At 42.7% G+C, this 20,268-nt stretch overlaps 1 protein-coding gene across 1 annotated transcript in view; it reads right to left on the bottom strand.

Annotated features, from left to right (window-relative positions):
* Positions 1-2,186: 2,186 nt before the first annotated feature.
* The window catches only part of LOC311233107 (solute carrier organic anion transporter family member 2B1-like), a 69,796-nt gene continuing 51,714 nt past the window's right edge, over positions 2,187-20,268 (bottom strand). Inside the window, exons 12-15 of the mRNA XM_084319992.1 lie at positions 14,192-14,364; positions 8,769-8,833; positions 5,540-5,660; positions 2,187-3,506 (exon numbers count right to left, since the gene is read on the bottom strand). Of these exons, the coding sequence (XP_084176118.1) occupies positions 3,317-3,506; positions 5,540-5,660; positions 8,769-8,833; positions 14,192-14,364 (549 nt within the window). The 3' untranslated portion in view covers positions 2,187-3,316. The remainder of the gene's footprint in view (positions 3,507-5,539; positions 5,661-8,768; positions 8,834-14,191; positions 14,365-20,268) is intronic.

The following is a 20,268-nucleotide window of genomic DNA, read 5'->3' as shown; positions in this document are numbered from 1 at the left end:
TTTACAAGAATAAAAAATCGGACTATTTACAAGAGTGAAATTATTCCAATATCTCTTGTTTCCCTTTAAAGTGAACAAGCAGTACACAATTGTACATTAAATGGCAACATTAGCAAATATAATGTATACTGTAAAAGGAGCTGTAAGAAACAGTGGGGGTTTTACCACAAATAATCAGATAATAATTAGATTAACTGCCAGGAAAATTATAGTAATTAAACAATTACACAAGTAAACAATGAGAGTATGTCTAAGAGTTACAAGAGTGACAATCAAAGGTAATCACATTGGTATTGTGTAAATTGGAGCTCTTCCTCTCTAAAGGAGAATGTCGCCCATTGTAAGAATTCACATGTTCTTCCTGTGCCCCAGGACAGTTCAGACAGTATTGGCGTTGAACACACACCACTCTCTCCTAAAGATAGAAATATGAAGAAAAAATAACTCCAATCTGATCACTAGGATGTAAGATCTGGGGATACTCCATAGACAATGAATGAGACTTTGACTTTATGAGGCCATGAAATGTTTGTGTGAGCTCTTACACCCAAATGAGCTCCGTTCACTGGCTATGGAGAAGCCCCAGATGTTACATCACTGATTGGAGGGTTCTCAGATGTCTAGCTGTGGAGAGAGTGGGGCATTCCCCTTTAAAATATAGGCTGTCTTGTGTACATTCACTAAGCCCCAACAAATAAAGTACAATATTACAATACAACATGACAACAGAGCAGCAGCAGACAGAACGAAATAGTTCATCATAAAAAACAAACAAAACAATCAACTTCTTTGGTCAGATTGTCCAGCTCTGTAAGTGTCTGGAAAGATACATTGAAGTGTCTTTTCTTCATTCATGTATCTCTATCTAAGTTCATTGATCGTATAGTGTTCTATATCACCCTTCTCTCTGCATTGGTTTCGGTATTTTCAGATGTTCGGTTTCAAGTAAGAGGAGACTGACGATATGGTCAAAATCAACGGGCGGCGGTTGTTTATTAATAAAACAGCTTTAGGAATTAAAACAGTACATCGTCTCTTTGGTTCAATCTAATTGTCTCTTTCATTTGGCTGTTGTCGTCTCTCGGTGCTGTTCGCTGTCTCAGGTTGTCCATGGTCAACACGCGGCTTCTCTTGTGGTTCGCTGGTCTGGTTGTCAAGACAACCTGGTCTCCTCGCCGATCAGGCAGGGAGTGCTTGATTTCGTATCGGCGGAGTCCGCTATGAACCTCGGCTCGGTCATCTGGTCTCAATGGCTCTCTGAGTCATCGGCTCTTCAGTAGCCTGAGTGGCGAGTCGAGTGGCGAGTCTCCCTCTGTCGGTGGAGGTTTTCAGCGCTCCAGTTGCGATGCGATCTCTGTCATCGTCTGTCCCCATGTCTCTGGGTCTTCAGGTCCTTTCTGGTGTGTCAGCGCTTCTCCTGATGCGAAGCGATTTCGTCTGTCATCGGGTCTCAGTCCCTCTGTGTCACGGCTTGGCTCTGCAGGGATCCTTCTCCGTCTCCTCTGAGTGTCACCGGGTGTGTGTGGCGTGTCTCTCCAGGTTCCTTCTGGTGTGAGTCGTGTGTCTAATGAGTCGCCATCCGCCCTTTTTATCAGAGGAGAGAGAGAGAGAGAGGGGGAGGGGGAGACAGAGAGCGAGAGGGGGGGGGGAGACCCTGCCTGCCTGTTCACGTCCATACGCTTTTCTTATTTTGGTCCACATTCCAGCAGAAACCTGTCTGAGGGTGTCCTGTGATCACATGTTTCGCTGACACAACCTCCTGGGTCCTCTGACAACGGTTTTCACAGTTTGAATCTGCTGACACTTTAATCATTACTTAATGAGAGGGTAGTTTTTCACTGAGTAATACAACATCATGCTTGTGACTAAAAGGTTTACATAGTCTAGATAAGAACCAGACTACTTTTTCGAACAGTGCCCAGATAACAAACCATGTGCCTATTGGGTTCTTTAATAGAACACCTTATTTACTGATTAAATAATGTGACCAATAGTTGTATAGTTTTACCTTCTAATATTTAAGAGTTTTTATTCTTTACTGTGACTAAGTTATTCTAATAGTTTATGCCTACATGTAACCTATGAAATTGCTAAATCTTTTAGTATATATTTCCAAATAGCCTGTGTCACCTTTCTGACCTCTGGGTTAGTCAGCAGCTGCCGTGTTGTAACTTGAAAGTCCTTACTTAGGGTAAATATGACCTTTTATGATCTCACCGGTTATTCTGAGTTTTTAGTTCCTGTTTCAACGAGAATGATCTCCTCGCTTTTTCAGTTGGAGGTGGCCTAAACCACAGCTGCTAACCAGTGGAATGTGCATTAACATCATAAACAGTCTTTTGCCCTCCAGATTGTCGGTGCATTGGCTGAGTGCGGGCTGATCTCCCTCTCAAGCTTCACTATAGCCAATTTTGTCTTTCTAATCATTACCTTGTACATTTTCACTTGCATTTATTCATGTTTTCATTTAGAAATATACGACAACATCAAACACATCTCAAATACAGCTAAACTATTTTAAACCAAAGGACATTTCTGATGTCCTTGCCTGGATCCATGCCTGCATGTCTTACACTGGACACAAAATACAAGAGCTTCTGATTCTGCTGTCAGAGCCCTGACTGGGTTTTAGATTTGACTCAGGCTTCTCAGTTAAAGAATATATTTAGTTTAATACTAGAGGATTTAGTTGTTAAATGTGTGCTGCAATACAATAAGCAACAAGCTTGACTTTTAGAGGTCTGTGCCAGAAATATATAAACCATTGTTTCTCCTATAATGTTGTAGCAGCAGAGGTGTTGGTCATTTTTGTCACTAGAGCAGGTTTTAGAAGTATTTTAGATACTTTGTATGATAAAAGTAGAAGTTCTATACAATAAGTCTATATGCTTATGGTAAATTAGGATACTTTGTGCATGTTGTTGTTTTTATTTCACATTTTCTCTTGCAGTGGTGGTAGTAGTTATTTCACTGTTGTGGCTCAGCTTTGCTGAATGAATATAGGAAGAATACTGCTGTACACATTGGGCCCATACTGAAACACAGCTACAGGCTCACAGTTTAGGATTAGGGGAAGGTCAAAGGTCTCCCCTCTTTTAAGTTTGACCACTTGTCAGAGGCAATGCTGGTCTTAGCTAGCTGCTACTAGTACAAACATGCCTTGGCTCAGATGACAGAAAATTGGTCTCTCTCTCTCTCTCTCTCTCTCTCTCTCTACCTTCCAGTGGCTTACCCCTTCTGACCCAAGGTTCACATTACAACGTAAGCCACTCTACAGTAAGCAAGGAGAAGCCTGTGATCGGCTTGGTGTGCTCTCTCAGGTTGCGATGCTCTGCAGCTCTTTGGAGCCCTCATTATCCGGACTCTTTTCACCTCCTTCGACGAGCTTGTATTCTCCACTTCCTGTCCCTTGATCCCGACTTCCTGTCTGCTTGCGGAGGACCAACACAGACAGCAGGAAACAGACGAGTGCGAAGCAAACAAAGACGCCTTGCAGACCCAGGAACCTGGAGGCACAGAGAAGCTGTTTCAGAAGAAAACACTGCAGTCTACTATTTAAACAGAGGTGGAAACAGGACTGAAGTATATTAGTAAATGGTGCATTTACATAGCAGCTTTTATCCAAAGTGCTTTACAATTTGTTCCTCACATTTGACCCATTAACTCACACATTCACACACCGATGGCGGAGGCAACCATGCAAGGTGCCAACCTGCTCATCGGGAGCAATTAAGGGTTAAGTGTGTTGCTCAAGGACACTTCGACACGCTGCCCGGGATGAGCGGGAATCAAACCTGGAACCTCCGGATTACCAGACAACTGCTCTACCTCCCAAGCCACTGTTGCCCCTACTCTTTACTAAAGTGACATTTTAATAGGGATACACCAATGACACTTTTATCATGATTTATTATTTTACTGCTGATACCGATTCAGAGTCCAAAGCTTCACTTTTACTGAACAGTGTAGACCATCAGTTTGATACAGAGAACCAATCTGATCACTTTTACTGAACAGTGTAGACCATCAGTTTGATACAGAGAACCAATCTGATCACTTTTACTGAACAGTGTAGACCTGGGCATTGTACGGCCCGCGGGATGATTCTGACCGGCCCGCGAAAGATTACATGATAATAATTTTTTTTTTTTTTTTTTACTTTTTTTTTTTTTCATGTCAACGTTCACATGCACAGTATACGCTTAGAAGACATGCTCAGAAGATGTTGGTTCTCTTTGGATCCACCTACATATGTGAACAGACATTCTCAGTCATGACGTTTACCAAGTCCAGGTACAGATCCTCTCTCACTGATGAACATCTGGCAGCTGTACTTCGCATCTCCACCTCAGACATGCAACCTGACTTTGATGGACTTGTTAAAGCTCAACAGAGACTGGATTTCTCACACTGAATGAAAAAAAAAGAACTGAAGAACACTAAAATGTGGAAATATAACAAGTGAAATGGGACACTTGATATTTTTTTTCTTTTTTTTGCACAGTTCTGAAAACATTAAATGTTTAATATAGGCATGTAAAGTAAAAAAGGCTACAAAACTGGGACACTTTTCTTTACACAGTTCAGTGACATGTCTTGTTAATTTTTGCTATAAGATGATGTGATGTCTTTAGAAAGCTAAGAAAATCCTTGTTTCAATAGCATATGAAACTCAAAATGCCCTTTGTTATTAATGTTTCACATTTTGTTTATCATTTTGGAAATAAATTCTATTTGAATAAATGATATTTTTGAAAGCTAACCTCACCTTTTAATTGCCAAATAATAACATACACTCTTACCAGGGGTCAAAACAATGCCATTTACTGCTTTTTATATAGAAATAAAATGTATATTATGCATAATTGAGTTTGGAATTTTGGCCCGGCCCCCCAACATATTTTCAGTTGCTCATTCGGCCCCCCGGGAAAAATAATTGCCCACCCTAGACCATCAGTTTGATACAAAGAACAAATCTGATCACTTTTACTGAGCAGTGTAGACCATCAGTTTGATACAGAGAACCAATCTGATCACTTTTACTGATCAGTGTAGACCATCAGTTTGATACAAAGAACAAATCTGATAACTTTTACTGAACAGTGTAGACCATCAGTTTGATACAGAGAACCAATCTGATCACTTTTACTGATCAGTGTGTAGACCATCAGTTTGATACAGAGAAAACCAATCTGATCACTTTTACTGAACAGTGTGTAGACCATAGGGATGAGCCTGAATCCCAATATAATTTATAAAGCCTAGAGAAAATGTGTCTTAAATCATCATCATGAGTTATGCATGTCAAATTGTTTATTGATTATTGTCATCGCGTGCGCGTACCTTTGGAGACCTATTTCAGAACCTGAGACACACAGCATGCTCCCCTCTCCGCCTCTCCTCTCCTCGCCTACGTTACTGCACTAAAGAGCAGCCTTCACTGACACCAATTCCAGGAATATGATTTATAGATAGATATGATTTATCTGTCCAAAAGTTGTTATAGGCTGTCATGAGGTTGATGTGTGGAGTGACTTGCCTCTGTCTGAAGAGATCCATGTTGTAGTAGAGACAGGAAGTATTCCTGCCACATTTCTTTCCCCACAGGATACAGGTGCTATCTATGGCAAATCCATACAACACCGGGGCTGGCATGAATGCTGGATGGATGGATGGATGGATGGATGGATGGATGGATGGATGGATGGATGGATGGATGGATGGATGGATGGATGGATGGATGGATGGATGGATGGATGGATGGATGGATGGATGGATGGATGGATGGATGGATGGATGGATGGAGGGAGGGAGGGAGGGAGAGAGAGATAGAGAAAGGGAGTATGAGACAGAGGGAGAGAGAGAACCATGTGTCAGTGAAAGCTTCCTGAAGTATACTGTAGCACTTGACAGGGAAAGCATTTGTACCCATGACCTTATGCATCCCAAGCTGTGCTGCCACCAGCCAGTCCACTAAGTGACTAAGCAACACTACAAAGAACCTTCTCACTGACTTATTCTCAATAGAAAATACCACAATGCCACTGCTCCGGTTTTTCTTGTCCACATAATTGAACCCTTCTGACGCAGATGTGATACATCACCAGAATTAATTCAACCTCTACTAACTAACACTCAATTTACTATCTTTATATAATAAAGTATTCAACATCTACTGTCTTTAACTATGAATGTACACAACACTCAATTTACCATATTTAGATTACTAGGTTTTAAAATACTGTTCTAATCTGGAAACTCAAACTTCAAACAGACTTTCATAATTCTACGTCTGTAGGATTCAATAACCAGCCACTGAAATTCAGTGGCTGGTTATTTTAAGACTGGGATAGATCAAAACCGCCTTGTCTTTTCTAAAGAAAAAGAAAGTGTCAGCATTTGTCTTTTAACTATCTAAACATCTTGCTAGTATTGTTAGTGTTCCTCAAAAAACTTGAAACCAGTGTGTACCTAAAGAGTAAGCTGTAAACATGTGTATGCCTTCTATAGTGAAACCTAATCCTGGACATTGTTGCAACATTTCTGGGACAAAATCACACAGCAGAGAAGTGTCCTTGTGCTGCCATCTAGCGTTTGAAATGTGCACCCTGCTGCATACTCTGGCGCAGAGAGCCATATTGGTGCATTGGACCGTGCAAGGACTGTGTGCTGATACTGACCATTGGTTTGCTCATTTCAAACGTGTACTAGTTAGAGACAGATCTTTTGCTTATGTCAAACCTGTACTAGTTAGAGACAGATCTTTTGCTTATGTCAAACCTGTACTAGTTAGAGACAGATATTTTGTTTATGTCAAACCTGTACTAGTTAGAGACAGATGTTTTGGCTCATATCAAACTTGTACTAGTGAGAGACAGATCTGTTGCTTATGTCAGACTTGTACTATAGTGAGAGACAGATGGAGCCTTCATATATTTTGTTATTATTCCACAGTTTTTCAAACATGTGTTAAGTTTCTTGTTACAAGGACAACCAACATGTAAGTCTGCAGTCATTGTGTTTCACTGGAGTACTTTACTAATTACATACAGCCATAAATGTGATTTTTAGTTTGTCGTCTTACTGTTGATACGCTGCTGAACCCTGACATCCTATTATTCACAACCCATTTAATTTACAACCAAGTCTGGGATTATGTCTGGACTGCTATCAAGATATAACTGTTAACATAATATAAGTTTGCCTTTTGCTAAAGTTATAAATGAATGCCGCAGTTGTAAAGCCACTGCTCCTGCCATTGGCTATAGAAAATAGGTGATGTGCCCCCCAACCATGCCATGGTTTCTCCATAGAGCCCCGTTGTACTTTTAGTCAGAGGAGTGCCATGGTTTCTCCATAGACCTCCATTGTACTTTTAGTCAGGGGAGTGTCATGGTTTCTCCATAGAGCTTTGTTGAACTTTTAGTCAGGGGAGTGTCATGGTTTCTCCATAGACCTCCATTGTACTTTTAGTCAGGGGAGTGTCATGGTTTCTCCATAGAGCCCTGTTGTACTTTTAGTCAGAGGAGTGTCATGGTTTCTCCATAGAGCCCTGTTGTACTTTTAGTCAGCAGAGTGCCATGGTTTCTCCATAGAGCCCTGTTGTACTTTTAGTCAAAGGAGTGCCATGGTTTCTCCATAGAGCCCTGTTGTACCTTTAGTCAGCAGAGTGCCATGGTTTCTCCATAGAGCCCCATTGTACTTTTGTTTAGCGCCACAGCTCAACACAGGTAGAGGGCAACTCAGTCATGTGATTCAGTGGGTATTGCTGATTGGCTCGAACACGTTGTGTCTACAAACTAGACACCAGTCTATCATCTTTAAGCTGCAAGCTGTCAGAGGTACAGTATTGGTTTGCTGCTGTCCAGTGATCCATTGGTTTCAAGGATAAAATATGAATGCTGCTACCAGGACATCTTTCACTTTAAATACATGTTTTCCTTAAATACATGTTTTCATTAAATACATGTTTCCCACATAGTGTCAAATGCCTGGTGACATCAAGGTCAGACATGTCAAGGCATCTCTTTCATTTACATCCCGTGGTTCAGTATATTTAATACAGAGGTCATGTTCTTGTGGTCAGTATATTTGATTTTGATTTGATTTTGACTTGATTACGGATCCCCATTAGCTGGTGCCATAGCAACCAGCTAGTCTTCTTGAGGTCGACACAAAAAACATACAAAAACAATTATTATTGCAAAACAAAATTATTAAAAGTCAGTACTCAATTATGCAATTATTATGTTTCATTATGCATTGTGTGTTGAGTACTGACTTTTAATAATTTTTGTTTTGCAATAATAATAAAAAAAAATAAAAAAAAATTACTCAACACACAATGCATAATTAAACTAACAATTAAGATGGCTGAAATGACATGCAAAAAAAAGTTAATACAGAGGTCATGTTCTTGTGATCAGTATATTTAATACAGAGGTCATGTTCTTGTGGTCAGTATATTTAATACAGAGGTCATGTTCTTGTGGTGAGTATATTTAATACAGAGGTCATGTTCTTGTGGTCAGTATATTTAATACAGAGGTCATGTTCTTGTGGTCAGTATATTTAATACAGAGGTCATGTTCTTGTGGTCAGTATATTTAATACAGAGGTCATGTTCTTGTGATCAGTATATTTAATACAGAGGTCATGTTCTTGTGATCAGTATATTTAATACAGAGGTAATGTTCTTGTGGTCAGTATATTTAATACAGAGGTCATGTTCTGTGGCCGTGGATGATTGTCTGACTGACGCTACTCACCCAAGACCCTGAAGAGCATGTATTGAACTCCCACAGCAAAAGACTTGTCCTCTGGAGGTACAGTTCTGCAAGACAGACAGACGGACAGAGAAATAATATGTTTGAACATGTGTATATGACCCAGAAGGCCAGCCTACAATAGTGAATGTCCCTATCTGACTGACTCTCCATTATTGAAACAGGCATGCGTTAGTGTTGTGGTCGACTTGCCTAGTCTTGTTCATTATTATTTCCCTTCATACATGCATCAACTACTTTCCTCTTTTAGTGTGTTCAAAAGAGTCAAATAGCATCATCATTCTGAATAAATACGGTAAACCTTTGCATTAGTACATTAATTACCATTAGTTAATACAGTAATATGCAGTCATTAACAGTTAACGAATGCCTCTAGTAATCTAAGTATCCGATTGACATCACACTCGGCGGGTGTATTGACCCAGGGGAGTGCATGGTGCCATTTGGCCAGATGGTGGCTTTATAACAATAAACATTACATTTAGCTCTATAACCTTTGAACCGTAATACTCAGAAACAAGAATCCATTGCTGGATTCAAAATGTGGTACAGAGCATCACTGGAGCAAGCCGAAAAAAGATACTTTTTCAGATGTTTGATATTCCATACAGCCCATTACACATGGGCAAAACAGAGTCCATTCTCTTCGGTTCAAATAACAAACTCAGCAAGACCGACGGCTTCTCGGTTACAGTGGGTGACAATATTGTCACAAGGAAAGAAGATATTACCTACCTGGGTTCCATCCTAGAGGCTAATCTTTCCTGTGACAAAATGGCATCCAATGTAATAAAAAAAGTCAACCAACAAACTCGATTCTTGTACCGGATTTCCTCTCTGGTAAACAAGAATACCCTGAAGACTCTAGCAGGACCACTCATTCAAGGGTACTACGACTATGCTTGCACCTCATGGTACCAAAGCACCTCAAAGGCACTAAAAAACAAATTACAAACATCTCAAAACAAGCTAGTCAGACTACTGCTTGACCTGACTCCTAGAACCCACCTCACCCCTGCCCACTTTGACAACCTAGGATGGCTTAGAGTAGACGACAGAGTACAGCAACTTGCAATGGGCCTGGTCTACAAGATACACTACGCGACCAAGGTACCCATGTACATGTCAAAATACTTCCCAAATGTCAGTGAATACCACGATCACAACACCAGAGGGAGCTCCACAAATCATGTTAAACCCAGATTCGGCTCAAACAAGGGACTAAACACGTTTCGCAATTATGCCACATCAATGTGGAACGCCCTACCCAAAGCTGTAAAGGAATGTGAATCACTACCCACTTTCAAAAACACTCTCAAAAAACACCTACGGGAGACTGCAATTCGAAACTGGCCCCTACAAATGTCCTAACCCAGTTGCACAGTAAATGACCAAGTATGGCTTTGTCAGTATTCCAATGTACAATGTACAGTGTACAGTGTCCCCCCCCTTACCCAACCCCCCCCCCCCCCACCTCCAATGTACAGCCCCCACCCAACCCCACCCCACCCACCCAACCTCCTCCAATGTACAGTTTCTACATCAAATGTATACACTCTTTTTCTGGACACTTTTGTATCACAAACAGTACTGTATTTGCAAATCTGATATGTCATAAATGTATAGATGTAGCAGTACTGTCTATCTGTATGTCATGTATGTCATATATGTTATGATGAATTGAAAATGGGGGACCCTGATGTAAACAAGACAAAAGTCTTTCACTGGTCTGCATCCCCTTGACAATTGTATGTATTGAGCTGTACTGTACTGTACCCATTCTGCAATCTGTTAATAAACTTTTCAATCAATCAATCAATCTTGCTATAGCTGGCCCTCAAAGTTTGCTCAAATGCTTTGGGCAGAACTTATATTACAAGTATATGTCATATGTCCTGAATGCGTTCTGCTATTGCAACCACATCATGCTTATTCAGTAGTGTACTCTTATGCAAGTATGGAGTGTTGCTTAAGGGAAACATGTTTTCAACTTTACAATAAGGGTCACAAACAACATTAATTAATGGATAATTACTAGGGATAACTAATGGTTATTAAGCACTCTTAGGGCATTATTAAGTATTACTTAAATACATGTAAATGTTTTAAAATGTACAAATACAACATTGACTAACATCTTTATAAACTATTTATTCATATACGAATGCCTCAGTTAACATTCACATATTGTTACCATAAATACCAAAGTGCACAATCAATGACCGACACTGGACAAAGTAAATAGTATTTGGTAATACTCTCCACCAGACTTGCCGTGATTGTGTGTATGCTATGTGTGTGTGTGTGTGTGTGTATGTGTGTGTGTGTGTGTGTGTGTGTGTGTGTGTGTGTGTGTGTGTGTGTGTGTGTGTGTTTGATTGATTGATTGATTGAATTGATTGATTGATTGATTGATTGATTGATTGATTGATTGATTGATTGATTGATTGATTGATTGATTGATTGATTGATTGATTGATTGAAAAGTTTATTAACAGATTGCAGAATGGGTACAGTACAGTATAGCTCAATACATACAATTGTTAAGGGGATGCAGACCAGAGAAAGACTTTCGTCTTGTTTACATCAGGGTCCCCCATTTTCAATTCATCATAACATATATGACATACATGACATACAGATAGACAGTACTGCTACATCTATACATTTATGACATATCAGATTTGCAAATACAGTACTGTTTGTGATACAAAAAGTGTCCAGAAAAAGAGTGTATTATATACATTTGACGTAGAAACTGTACATTGGAGGAGGTTGGGTGGGTGGGGTGGGGTTGGTGGGTGGGGGCTGTACATTGGAGGGGGGGGGGGTTGGGGTAGGGGGGGGGGACACACTGTACACTGTACATTGGAATACTGACAAAGCCATACTTGGTAATTTACTGTACAACTGGGTTAAGACATTTGTAGGGGCCAGTTTCGAATTGCAGTCTCCCGTAGGTGTTCTTTGAGAGTGTTTTTGAAGGTGGGTAGTGATTCACATTCCTTTACAGCTTTGGGTAGGGCGTTCCACATTGATGTGGCATAATTGCGAAACGTGTTTAGTCCCTTGTTTGAGCCGAATCTGGGTTTAACATGATTTGTGGAGCTCCCTCTGGTGTTGTGATCGTGGTATTCACTGACCTTTGGGAAGTATTTTGACATGTACATGGGTACCTTGGTCGCGTAGTGTATCTTGTAGACCAGGCCCATTGCAAGTTGCTGTACTCTGTCATCTACTCTAAGCCATCCTAGGTTGTCAAAGTGGGCCGGGGTGAGGTGGGTTCTAGGAGTCAGGTCAAGCAGTAGTCTCTGACTAGCTTGTTTTGAGATGTTTGTAATTTGTTTTTTAGTGCCTTTGAGGTGCTTTGGTACCATGAGGTGCAAGCATAGTCGTAGTACCCTTGAATGAGTGCTCCTGCCAGAGTCTTCAGGGTATTCTTGTTTACCAGAGAGGAGATCCGGTACAAGAATCGAGTTCGTTGGTTGACTTTTTTTATTACATTGGATGCCATTTTGTCACAGGAAAGATTAGCCTCTAGGATGGAACCTAGGTAGGTAATTTCATCTTTCCTTGTGACAATATTGTCACCCACTGTAACCGAGAAGGCGTCGGTCTTGCTGAGTTTGTTATTTGAACCGAAGAGTATGGACTCTGTTTTGCCCATGTGTAATGATAGTTTGTTGTCGGCGAGCCATATGCAGATTTTGCCTAGTTCCGAGCTGAGGGCTTTTTCAACCTGTAACTTGTTCTTGTCAGAGACCAGCAGGGCTGAGTCGTCCGCAAACAGGAGTGTGTGTGTATGTGTGTGTGTGTGTGTGTGTGTGTGTGTGTGTGTGTGTGCGTTTCAGCTGGAAATTAGTGCATCATTGACTTGAATTTTTTGGAGTTGGTCATTGATAATGAATTAGTGACCGGTTGTGTGGGCTCATAGCATTTTAGTTTGATCTATTACATCCAAATTAGTTTTATTTAAATATCAGGCCACATCCCAGTAAGACCCCCATGGCTACTGTCAGTGCCCAAGGAGTTGTTCCACTATTCACTGTCTATGGAGCAGCCCCAGGATGTGTCTTCTGATGACATCATCACCCAGAGTCCGGTCTCTCTGGTGTTCAGCTTAAAGAGATACTTGTTTATATTCACAAATCAAAACTGAGGTGTACAGATAGAGAGGGAGAGACACGTGGTGTTGTGTGTATGTATTGCTCCACTACCTGTGTGTGGTCTATTGACGTGCTGAGACACATCTCTCCAGATTGAAGGAATGTTGCAGTTGGAACAGTGGTATAGCCACTACCATTCCCTGAGGTACTTCTTCTTCTTTCGTGTAACGTCAGAGGTCCAACTCTGTATCTTGTAGCCATGCCCTTAATTCTGGTCCCACAAAGAGGCTGGCTTCCGAGGGTGGTTTGTATAGGGGGCAGATGGTCAGGATGTGGTCAACAGTCTGCTCAGGGTCTCCACACTCACATGCAGCGCTGTCTGCCAGGCCCCACTTCTTTAATGATGCTTTAAAGCGACCAACCCCAGATCTTAAACGGTTCAGCAGAACCCATTGCCGGCGTGGAAGATCGTCTCCTGTGGCGCCATCTCCTGGATCCCAGATGTGGTGGTGGATACGGGTTGGCCCAGCACTCTCCCACTCTCTCTTCCAGGCTTTCTGGATAGGTCCTCAGTGGTGGAACGGAGCATCTCTTGTGCCACCTTGTTGTAGGGGTGGCGAGACTTGAGTCTGCTCATAGGTGCTGTTGTTGTTGTGGTGTTGTGTAGGATGTGCCAGTCATGCTTCACTGCCTTCCTTGCTAGGGCGAGAGTGGCAGCCTCTCGTCGTAGGCCAGCTGGTGCGATTCCTGCAAGGACTGGCAGCAGGAAGACGGGTGTAGCCTTCAGGCATCCAGTGATGATCCGGAGGGCGTTGTTAGTAGCCGCATCAACTTTTTTAACATGTGGGCTTCTGCTCCAGACTGGGGCACAGTACTCTGCTGCCGAGAAGACCAGGGCTTGGGTGGATATCCGAAGGGTCTTGGCAGTGGCTCCCCAGGTTGTACCTGCGAGGCGTCGGATCAGCGCAACCCACAGTGGAATAGCCAAGCCATACTATTTAACATTGTTGTTTGACCTCTCTTATACACTGCAAAAAGCTGTCTGCCTGTCCCTCTTTCCATCCATCTGTCTGTCCCTATATCCATCCATTCATCTGTCTGTGTCCCTCTATCCATCCATCCATCCATCTGTTTGTTTCTCTGTCTGTCCCTCTTTCCATCCACATGTCTGTCTATGTGTATGTCCCTCTATCTAGCATCCATCCATCCATCCATTTGTTTGTCCCTCTGTCTGTCTCTCTATCCATCCATTTGTTTGTCTCTCTCTGTCTGTCCCTCTATCCATCCACCCATCCATACCTGAGAATCATCATGAAGGAGGGCGTCTTTGAGAGGGAGGCGATGAAGCAGGTGAGTCCTGACAGCACCATGAAGGGGAGGAGAAGGTGGGGGCAGCTGCTTCCACATGTCCCTGGTAACGCAGAGCCTGGCGCTCCAGCGTCTCCACCAACACACTGACACACGGTGTAGTTCTGTTGGAGAGAGAGAGAACCAACACACTGACACACGGTGTAGTTCTGTTGGAGAGAGAGAGAACCAACACACTGACACACGGTGTAGTTCTGTTGGAGAGAGAGAACCAACACACTGACACACGGTGTAGTTCTGTTGGAGAGAGAGAGAACCAACACACTGACACACGGTGTAGTTCTGTTGGAGAGAGAGAACCAACACACTGACACATGGTGTAGTTCTGTTGGAGAGAGAGAGAACCAACACACTGACACACGGTGTAGTTCTGTTGGAGAGAGAGAGAACCAACACACTGACACACTGTGTAGTTCTGTTGGAGAGAGAGAGAACCAACACACTGACACACGGTGTAGTTCTGTTGGAGAGAGAGAGAACCAACACACTGACACACGGTGTAGTTCTGTTGGAGAGAGAGAACCAACACACTGACACACCGTGTAGTTCTGTTGGAGAGAGAGAGAACCAACACACTGACACACCGTGTAGTTCTGTTGGAGAGAGAGAGAACCAACACACTGACACACGGTGTAGTTCTGTTGGAGAGAGAGAACCAACACACTGACACACGGTGTAGTTCTGTTGGAGAGAGAGAGAACCAACACACTGACACACAGAGTAGTTCTGTTGGAGAGAGAGAGAACCAACACACTGACACACCGTGTAGTTCTGTTGGAGAGAGAGAACCAACACACTGACACACGGTGTAGTTCTGTTGGAGAGAGAGAACCAACACACTGACACACGGTGTAGTTCTGTTGGAGAGAGAGAGAGAACCAACACACTGACACACGGTGTAGTTCTGTTGGAGAGAGAGAGAACCAACACACTGACACACGGTGTAGTTCTGTTGGAGAGAGAGAGAACCAACACACTGACACACCGTGTAGTTCTGTTGGAGAGAGAGAGAACCAACACACTGACACACGGTGTAGTTCTGTTGGAGAGAGAGAGAACCAACACACTGACACACCATGTAGTTCTGTTGGAGAGAGAGAGAACCAACACACTGACACACATACAGTACATGTCGGTTAAGAAATTCAACACAAATTTTATTTAAAGTAGTATAAATGTAATAATATAAATGCGGTATGTTGTAGCATAAATGTTGTAATATAAATATAGTAGCATAAATGTTGTAGTATAAAAGTAATAATATAAATGTTGGATAAATGTAGTAGTATATTATAGTCTAAATGTAGTAATGTAAATGTATAGAATCTTTAAATAGGGGTGTCAGTGGCTCAGGAGGTAGAGCGGTCGTCTGGTCATCTGAAGGTTCCCGGTTTGATTCTGGCTCCTCCCGACTTCATGTTGAAGTGTCCTTGATCAACACCCTTAACCCCTAACTGCCTTTGTGTGTATGTGTGTATTAAAGCATGACTGGAAATAAGCAGCAGGGACCTCTCACTAGAAATCACATCCTGCTCGACCAGGATGCTGTGTTTACTAAATCATTGGCCGTTGACACGTTTTTCTTACATAAGAACATTATTTAACTGCTTCATGTGTTTCACATCTGTTTTTACTCAAGGCTACTTCAACAGAATCCCCCAATTCCCAGGATGAAAAAACCCTGTGTGTGTGTGTGTGTGTGTGTGTGTGTGTGTGTGTGTGTGTGTGTGCGCGCGCGTGCGTGCGTGTGGGAGAGAAAGAAAAGTTTAAACAGTGTGTAAGAAAAAAAGAGTGTGCACGTGTGTTTGTGTGTGATGCTGAGTATTTGTCTACATACTTTGCAGACATCTAGGTGAAATAATCAATGCAGAAGTGAAAGCTTGCCCCCCTCTCTCTCTCTCTCTCTCTCTCTCTCTCTCTCTCTCTCTCTCTCTCTCTCTCTCTCTCTCTCTCTCTCTCTCTCTCTCTCTCTCTCTCTCTCTCTCTCTCTCTCTCTCTCTCTCTCTCTCTCTCTCTCTCTCTCTCTCTCTCTCTCTCTCTCCATTTGCATATTCTTGGTATCTAGGGACATCTATGGACCTCAGTGAATGTATTCCCAGTGTCAGAAATATTGTGTCTATTACTAGGCGTGCTTAAATTGTGATGAAACAAAGGAGAATATGAATTATGATTTTTCTTTGCATCTTTGACAGTGAATAACACCATGCTAATAATGACCTAACATTAAAAACTGACACTGATCTCGTTCAGTACCTTCTTGAGATCATGTGTACAAAAAAATCTATGGACATTAATATTTAATTAAATAAAGGGAAGATGATTAAACAGACGGTTCTGTAGATACAGTACTGAATTCTCCCATCCGGACCAATGCAATTTGAAATATTATTATATAATATACAATAGCAGGCTTATAAATTACCTTATTATAGCCAATTCGCACATTTATATATATATATACATATATTATCTTTCAAATGCCTGAGTTCAATTTGGATTTAGTATCACCAGGCGTGCATAAGAACAGATATTGAAATCTACTGTAATCTACTGTACTTTTTTATTTTCCCCACAGTGCAACCGTTTTGAAACTAATTTCAGATCTAATTGTTCCTACATGCTAACAATAGGGAAGAGAAACTAACTGCGTTTCAATATTTGTCAAAAACTTTACCTTTTGTGGTAGAATTATCCTGAATAATAACAGTTATTGAAATAATTCATACAGAACCAGAACCAGACCTCTGGAAGACCGCTCCAAAATGGCAGCAAAAAAACTACAATTCCCATTCCCCCGGTTTTACAAAATGGTCGCCTCTCGCGGAATATACAGACATTCCGAAAAGGAAAATCGATCTATATAATACTTGAACTTATTCGTAAACTAACCAACGTATTGATGATAATATACTGTACATTCTAAATGCTGTTGTGACATGTTTATGATGTTTATACTGAAATAAAAATCGCTAGTTTTATAGAACAGTCTGGAAACAGGCCTGGACTGGCCATCTGGCATACCGGGCATTTTCCCGGTGGGCCGATGCATCTTTGGGCCGTTATGATTTGATAAAAAAATTATATATATTTATTTAAAAAAAATTCAATGAGCGGCCCACTACTAGGCTGGGACAGCGGCCCATTGGTAGTGACTGACACTGGGCTGGCCCAATCACATCTCTTACTAAGCACCCCCCCGCCAGTCGTGCAGGTACATGACTGAGAGGGGGCTGTGGTACATGACTGAGAGGGGGCTGTGGTACATGATTGAGAGGGGGCTGTGGTACATGACTGAGAGGGGGCTGGTACATGACTGAGAGGGGGCTGGTATATATGACTGAGAGGGGGCTGGTACATGACTGAGAGGGGGCTGGTACAGGACTGAGAGGGGGCTGGTAGATGACTGAGAGGGGGCTAGTACATGACTGAGAGGGGGCTGTGGTACATGACTCAGAGGGGGCTGGTACATGACTGAGAGGGGGCTGGTATACAGGACTGAGAGGGGGCTGGTACATGACTGAGAGGGGGCTGGTATACAGGACTGAGAGGGAGCTGGTATACATGACTGAGGAGGCTGGCTGGTACATGACTGAGAGGGGGCTGGCTGGTACATGACTGAGAGGGGGCTGGTACATGACTGAGAGGGGGCTGGTACCATGTATTGGTACTGACTGACACTGGGCTGGCCCAATCACATCTCTTACTAAGCACCACCCCCCCCCCCCCCCCCCCCCCACCAGTCGTGTGGTACATGACTGAGAGAGGGGCTGGTAGATGACTGAGATGGGGCTGTGGTACATGACTGAGAGGGGGCTGTGGTACATGATTGAGAGGGGGCTGTGGTACATGACTGAGAGGGGGCTGTGGTACATGACTGAGAGGGGGCTGGTACATGACTGAGAGGGGGCTGGTACATGACTGAGAGGGTGCTGGTACATGACTGAGAGGGGGCTGTGGTACATGACTGAGAGGGGGGCTGGTATATGACTGAGAGGGGGCTGTTGTACATGACTGCGAGGGGGCTGGTACATGACTGAGAGGGGGCTGGTATACATGACTGAGATGGGGCTGTGGTACATGACTGAGATGGGGCTGTGGTACATGACTGAGAGGGGGCTATGGTACATGACTGAGAGGGGGGCTGGTACATGACTGAGAGGGGGCTGGTACATGACTGAGAGGGGGCTGGTACATAACTGAGAGGGGGCTGGTACATGACTGAGAGGGGGGCTGGTACATGACTGAGAGGGGGATGTGGTACATGACTGAGAGGGGGGCTGGTACATGACTGAGAGGGGGCTGTTGTACATGACTGAGAGGGGGCTGGTACATGCCTGAGAGGGGGCTGGTATACATGACTGAGAGGGGGCTGGTACATGACTGAGAGGGGGCTGGTATACAGGACTGAGAGGGGGCTGGTATACATGACTGAGAGGAGGCTGGTACATGACTGAGAGGGGGGCTGGTACATGACTGAGAGGGGGATGTGGTACATAACTGAGAGGGGGCTGGTACATGACTGAGAGGGGGGCTGGTACATGACTGAGAGGGGGATGTGGTACATGACTGAGAGGGGGGCTGGTACATGACTGAGAGGGGGCTGTTGTACATGACTGAGAGGGGGCAGGTACATGCCTGAGAGGGGGCTGGTATACATGACTGAGAGGGGGCTGGTACATGACTGAGAGGGGGCTGGTATACAGGACTGAGAGGGGGCTGGTATACATGACTTAGAGGAGGCTGGTACATGACTGAGAGGGGGCTGGCTGGTACATGACTGAGAGGGGGCTGGTATACATGACTGAGAGGGGGCTGGTATACAGGACTGAGAGGGGGCTGGTACATGACTGAGAGGGGGCTGGTACATAACTGAGAGGGGGCTGGTATACATGACTGAGAGGAGGCTGGTACATGACTGAGAGGGGGCTGGCTGGTACATGACTGAGAGGGGGCTGGCTGGTACATGACTGAGAGGGGGCTGGTACCATGTATTGTGCATCATTGTAGGTCAAACCATTAAAAAGTTAATTTCCACTGCAGCCATTTTGGATTTTGGTCTCTCACAAATTTTCCCCGCCTTTTTTAAAAATACACCCCGGCCAAATTTGTTTATTAACCCTCCTAGATGACAAATCCATTGAGAAACGAAGTGCCACAGATGACCCAACTACTAGGTCCATATCGTATCATCATAATATTATTTAAAAAATCATTAGGATTAGGGTTCCCTTGATAAAGATGCATGAAAAGGCTGTATAATATACAATACCTGTAGCTCAACTGCAAAAACTGCTTTTTTGATTTGATTAGATTTGTATTTGGAAATTAAAAACACATCATAAAAACGAATTATCTTGACCAATTTGTATTCCTGAAGATATCACCTAAAAGCATTCATTAAAACACTTATTTCCAAGGTGGTCCTCGATGGAAGACATAAAAACACAGCATATAGCCTACTCAGCTGCAAATTTTGGCTCAACTGCAAAAATGTATGCCTATTTATGCATTAGCCTACAGGGGAAAAACACATTCACAACAGGCGGCAAAGTTTATTTTCAGCCAAGTATGGTAATAAGGTAACTATTAGGATATGGTATGGATTACTTACTCTTATAACTTATTACTATCTATGGTAGCTCTAGTCTCCACCTACACAAATTGTTTTTGTGCTGTCCATTGATCATGCACCTTCACATGGTAGGCACATTAACTGTAGGTCAAACTCCCCAGACAAACAAGCACACCATTGATTTAATTGCCATATAAATCACATACAAAGATCTAACTATTACTCCTATCTGAACATGAATATAAAACAAGAAGGTGATCTATTAACTGTGTAAACCGTATGCAATATTCATCATTGATATTTGAATACTTGAAATCTGTATTTAGTTAGTATCAAATGAAATAAGATGGAACAGCTCCATGCATTCATTGAATAAACAACTATTTGCTCATTACCAGTATGGTATTGTTTAAATTGTACAGCTTTTTGCACATCT

The sequence above is a fragment of the Notolepis coatsorum genome, assembly GCF_963971535.1.
Source record: "Notolepis coatsorum genome assembly, chromosome: 8".
In the NCBI taxonomy this organism is placed as follows: domain Eukaryota; kingdom Metazoa; phylum Chordata; class Actinopteri; order Aulopiformes; family Paralepididae; genus Notolepis; species Notolepis coatsorum.
The sequence above is the reverse complement of the archived record's forward strand: the minus strand, read 5'-3'. Positions and strand labels throughout refer to the sequence as shown.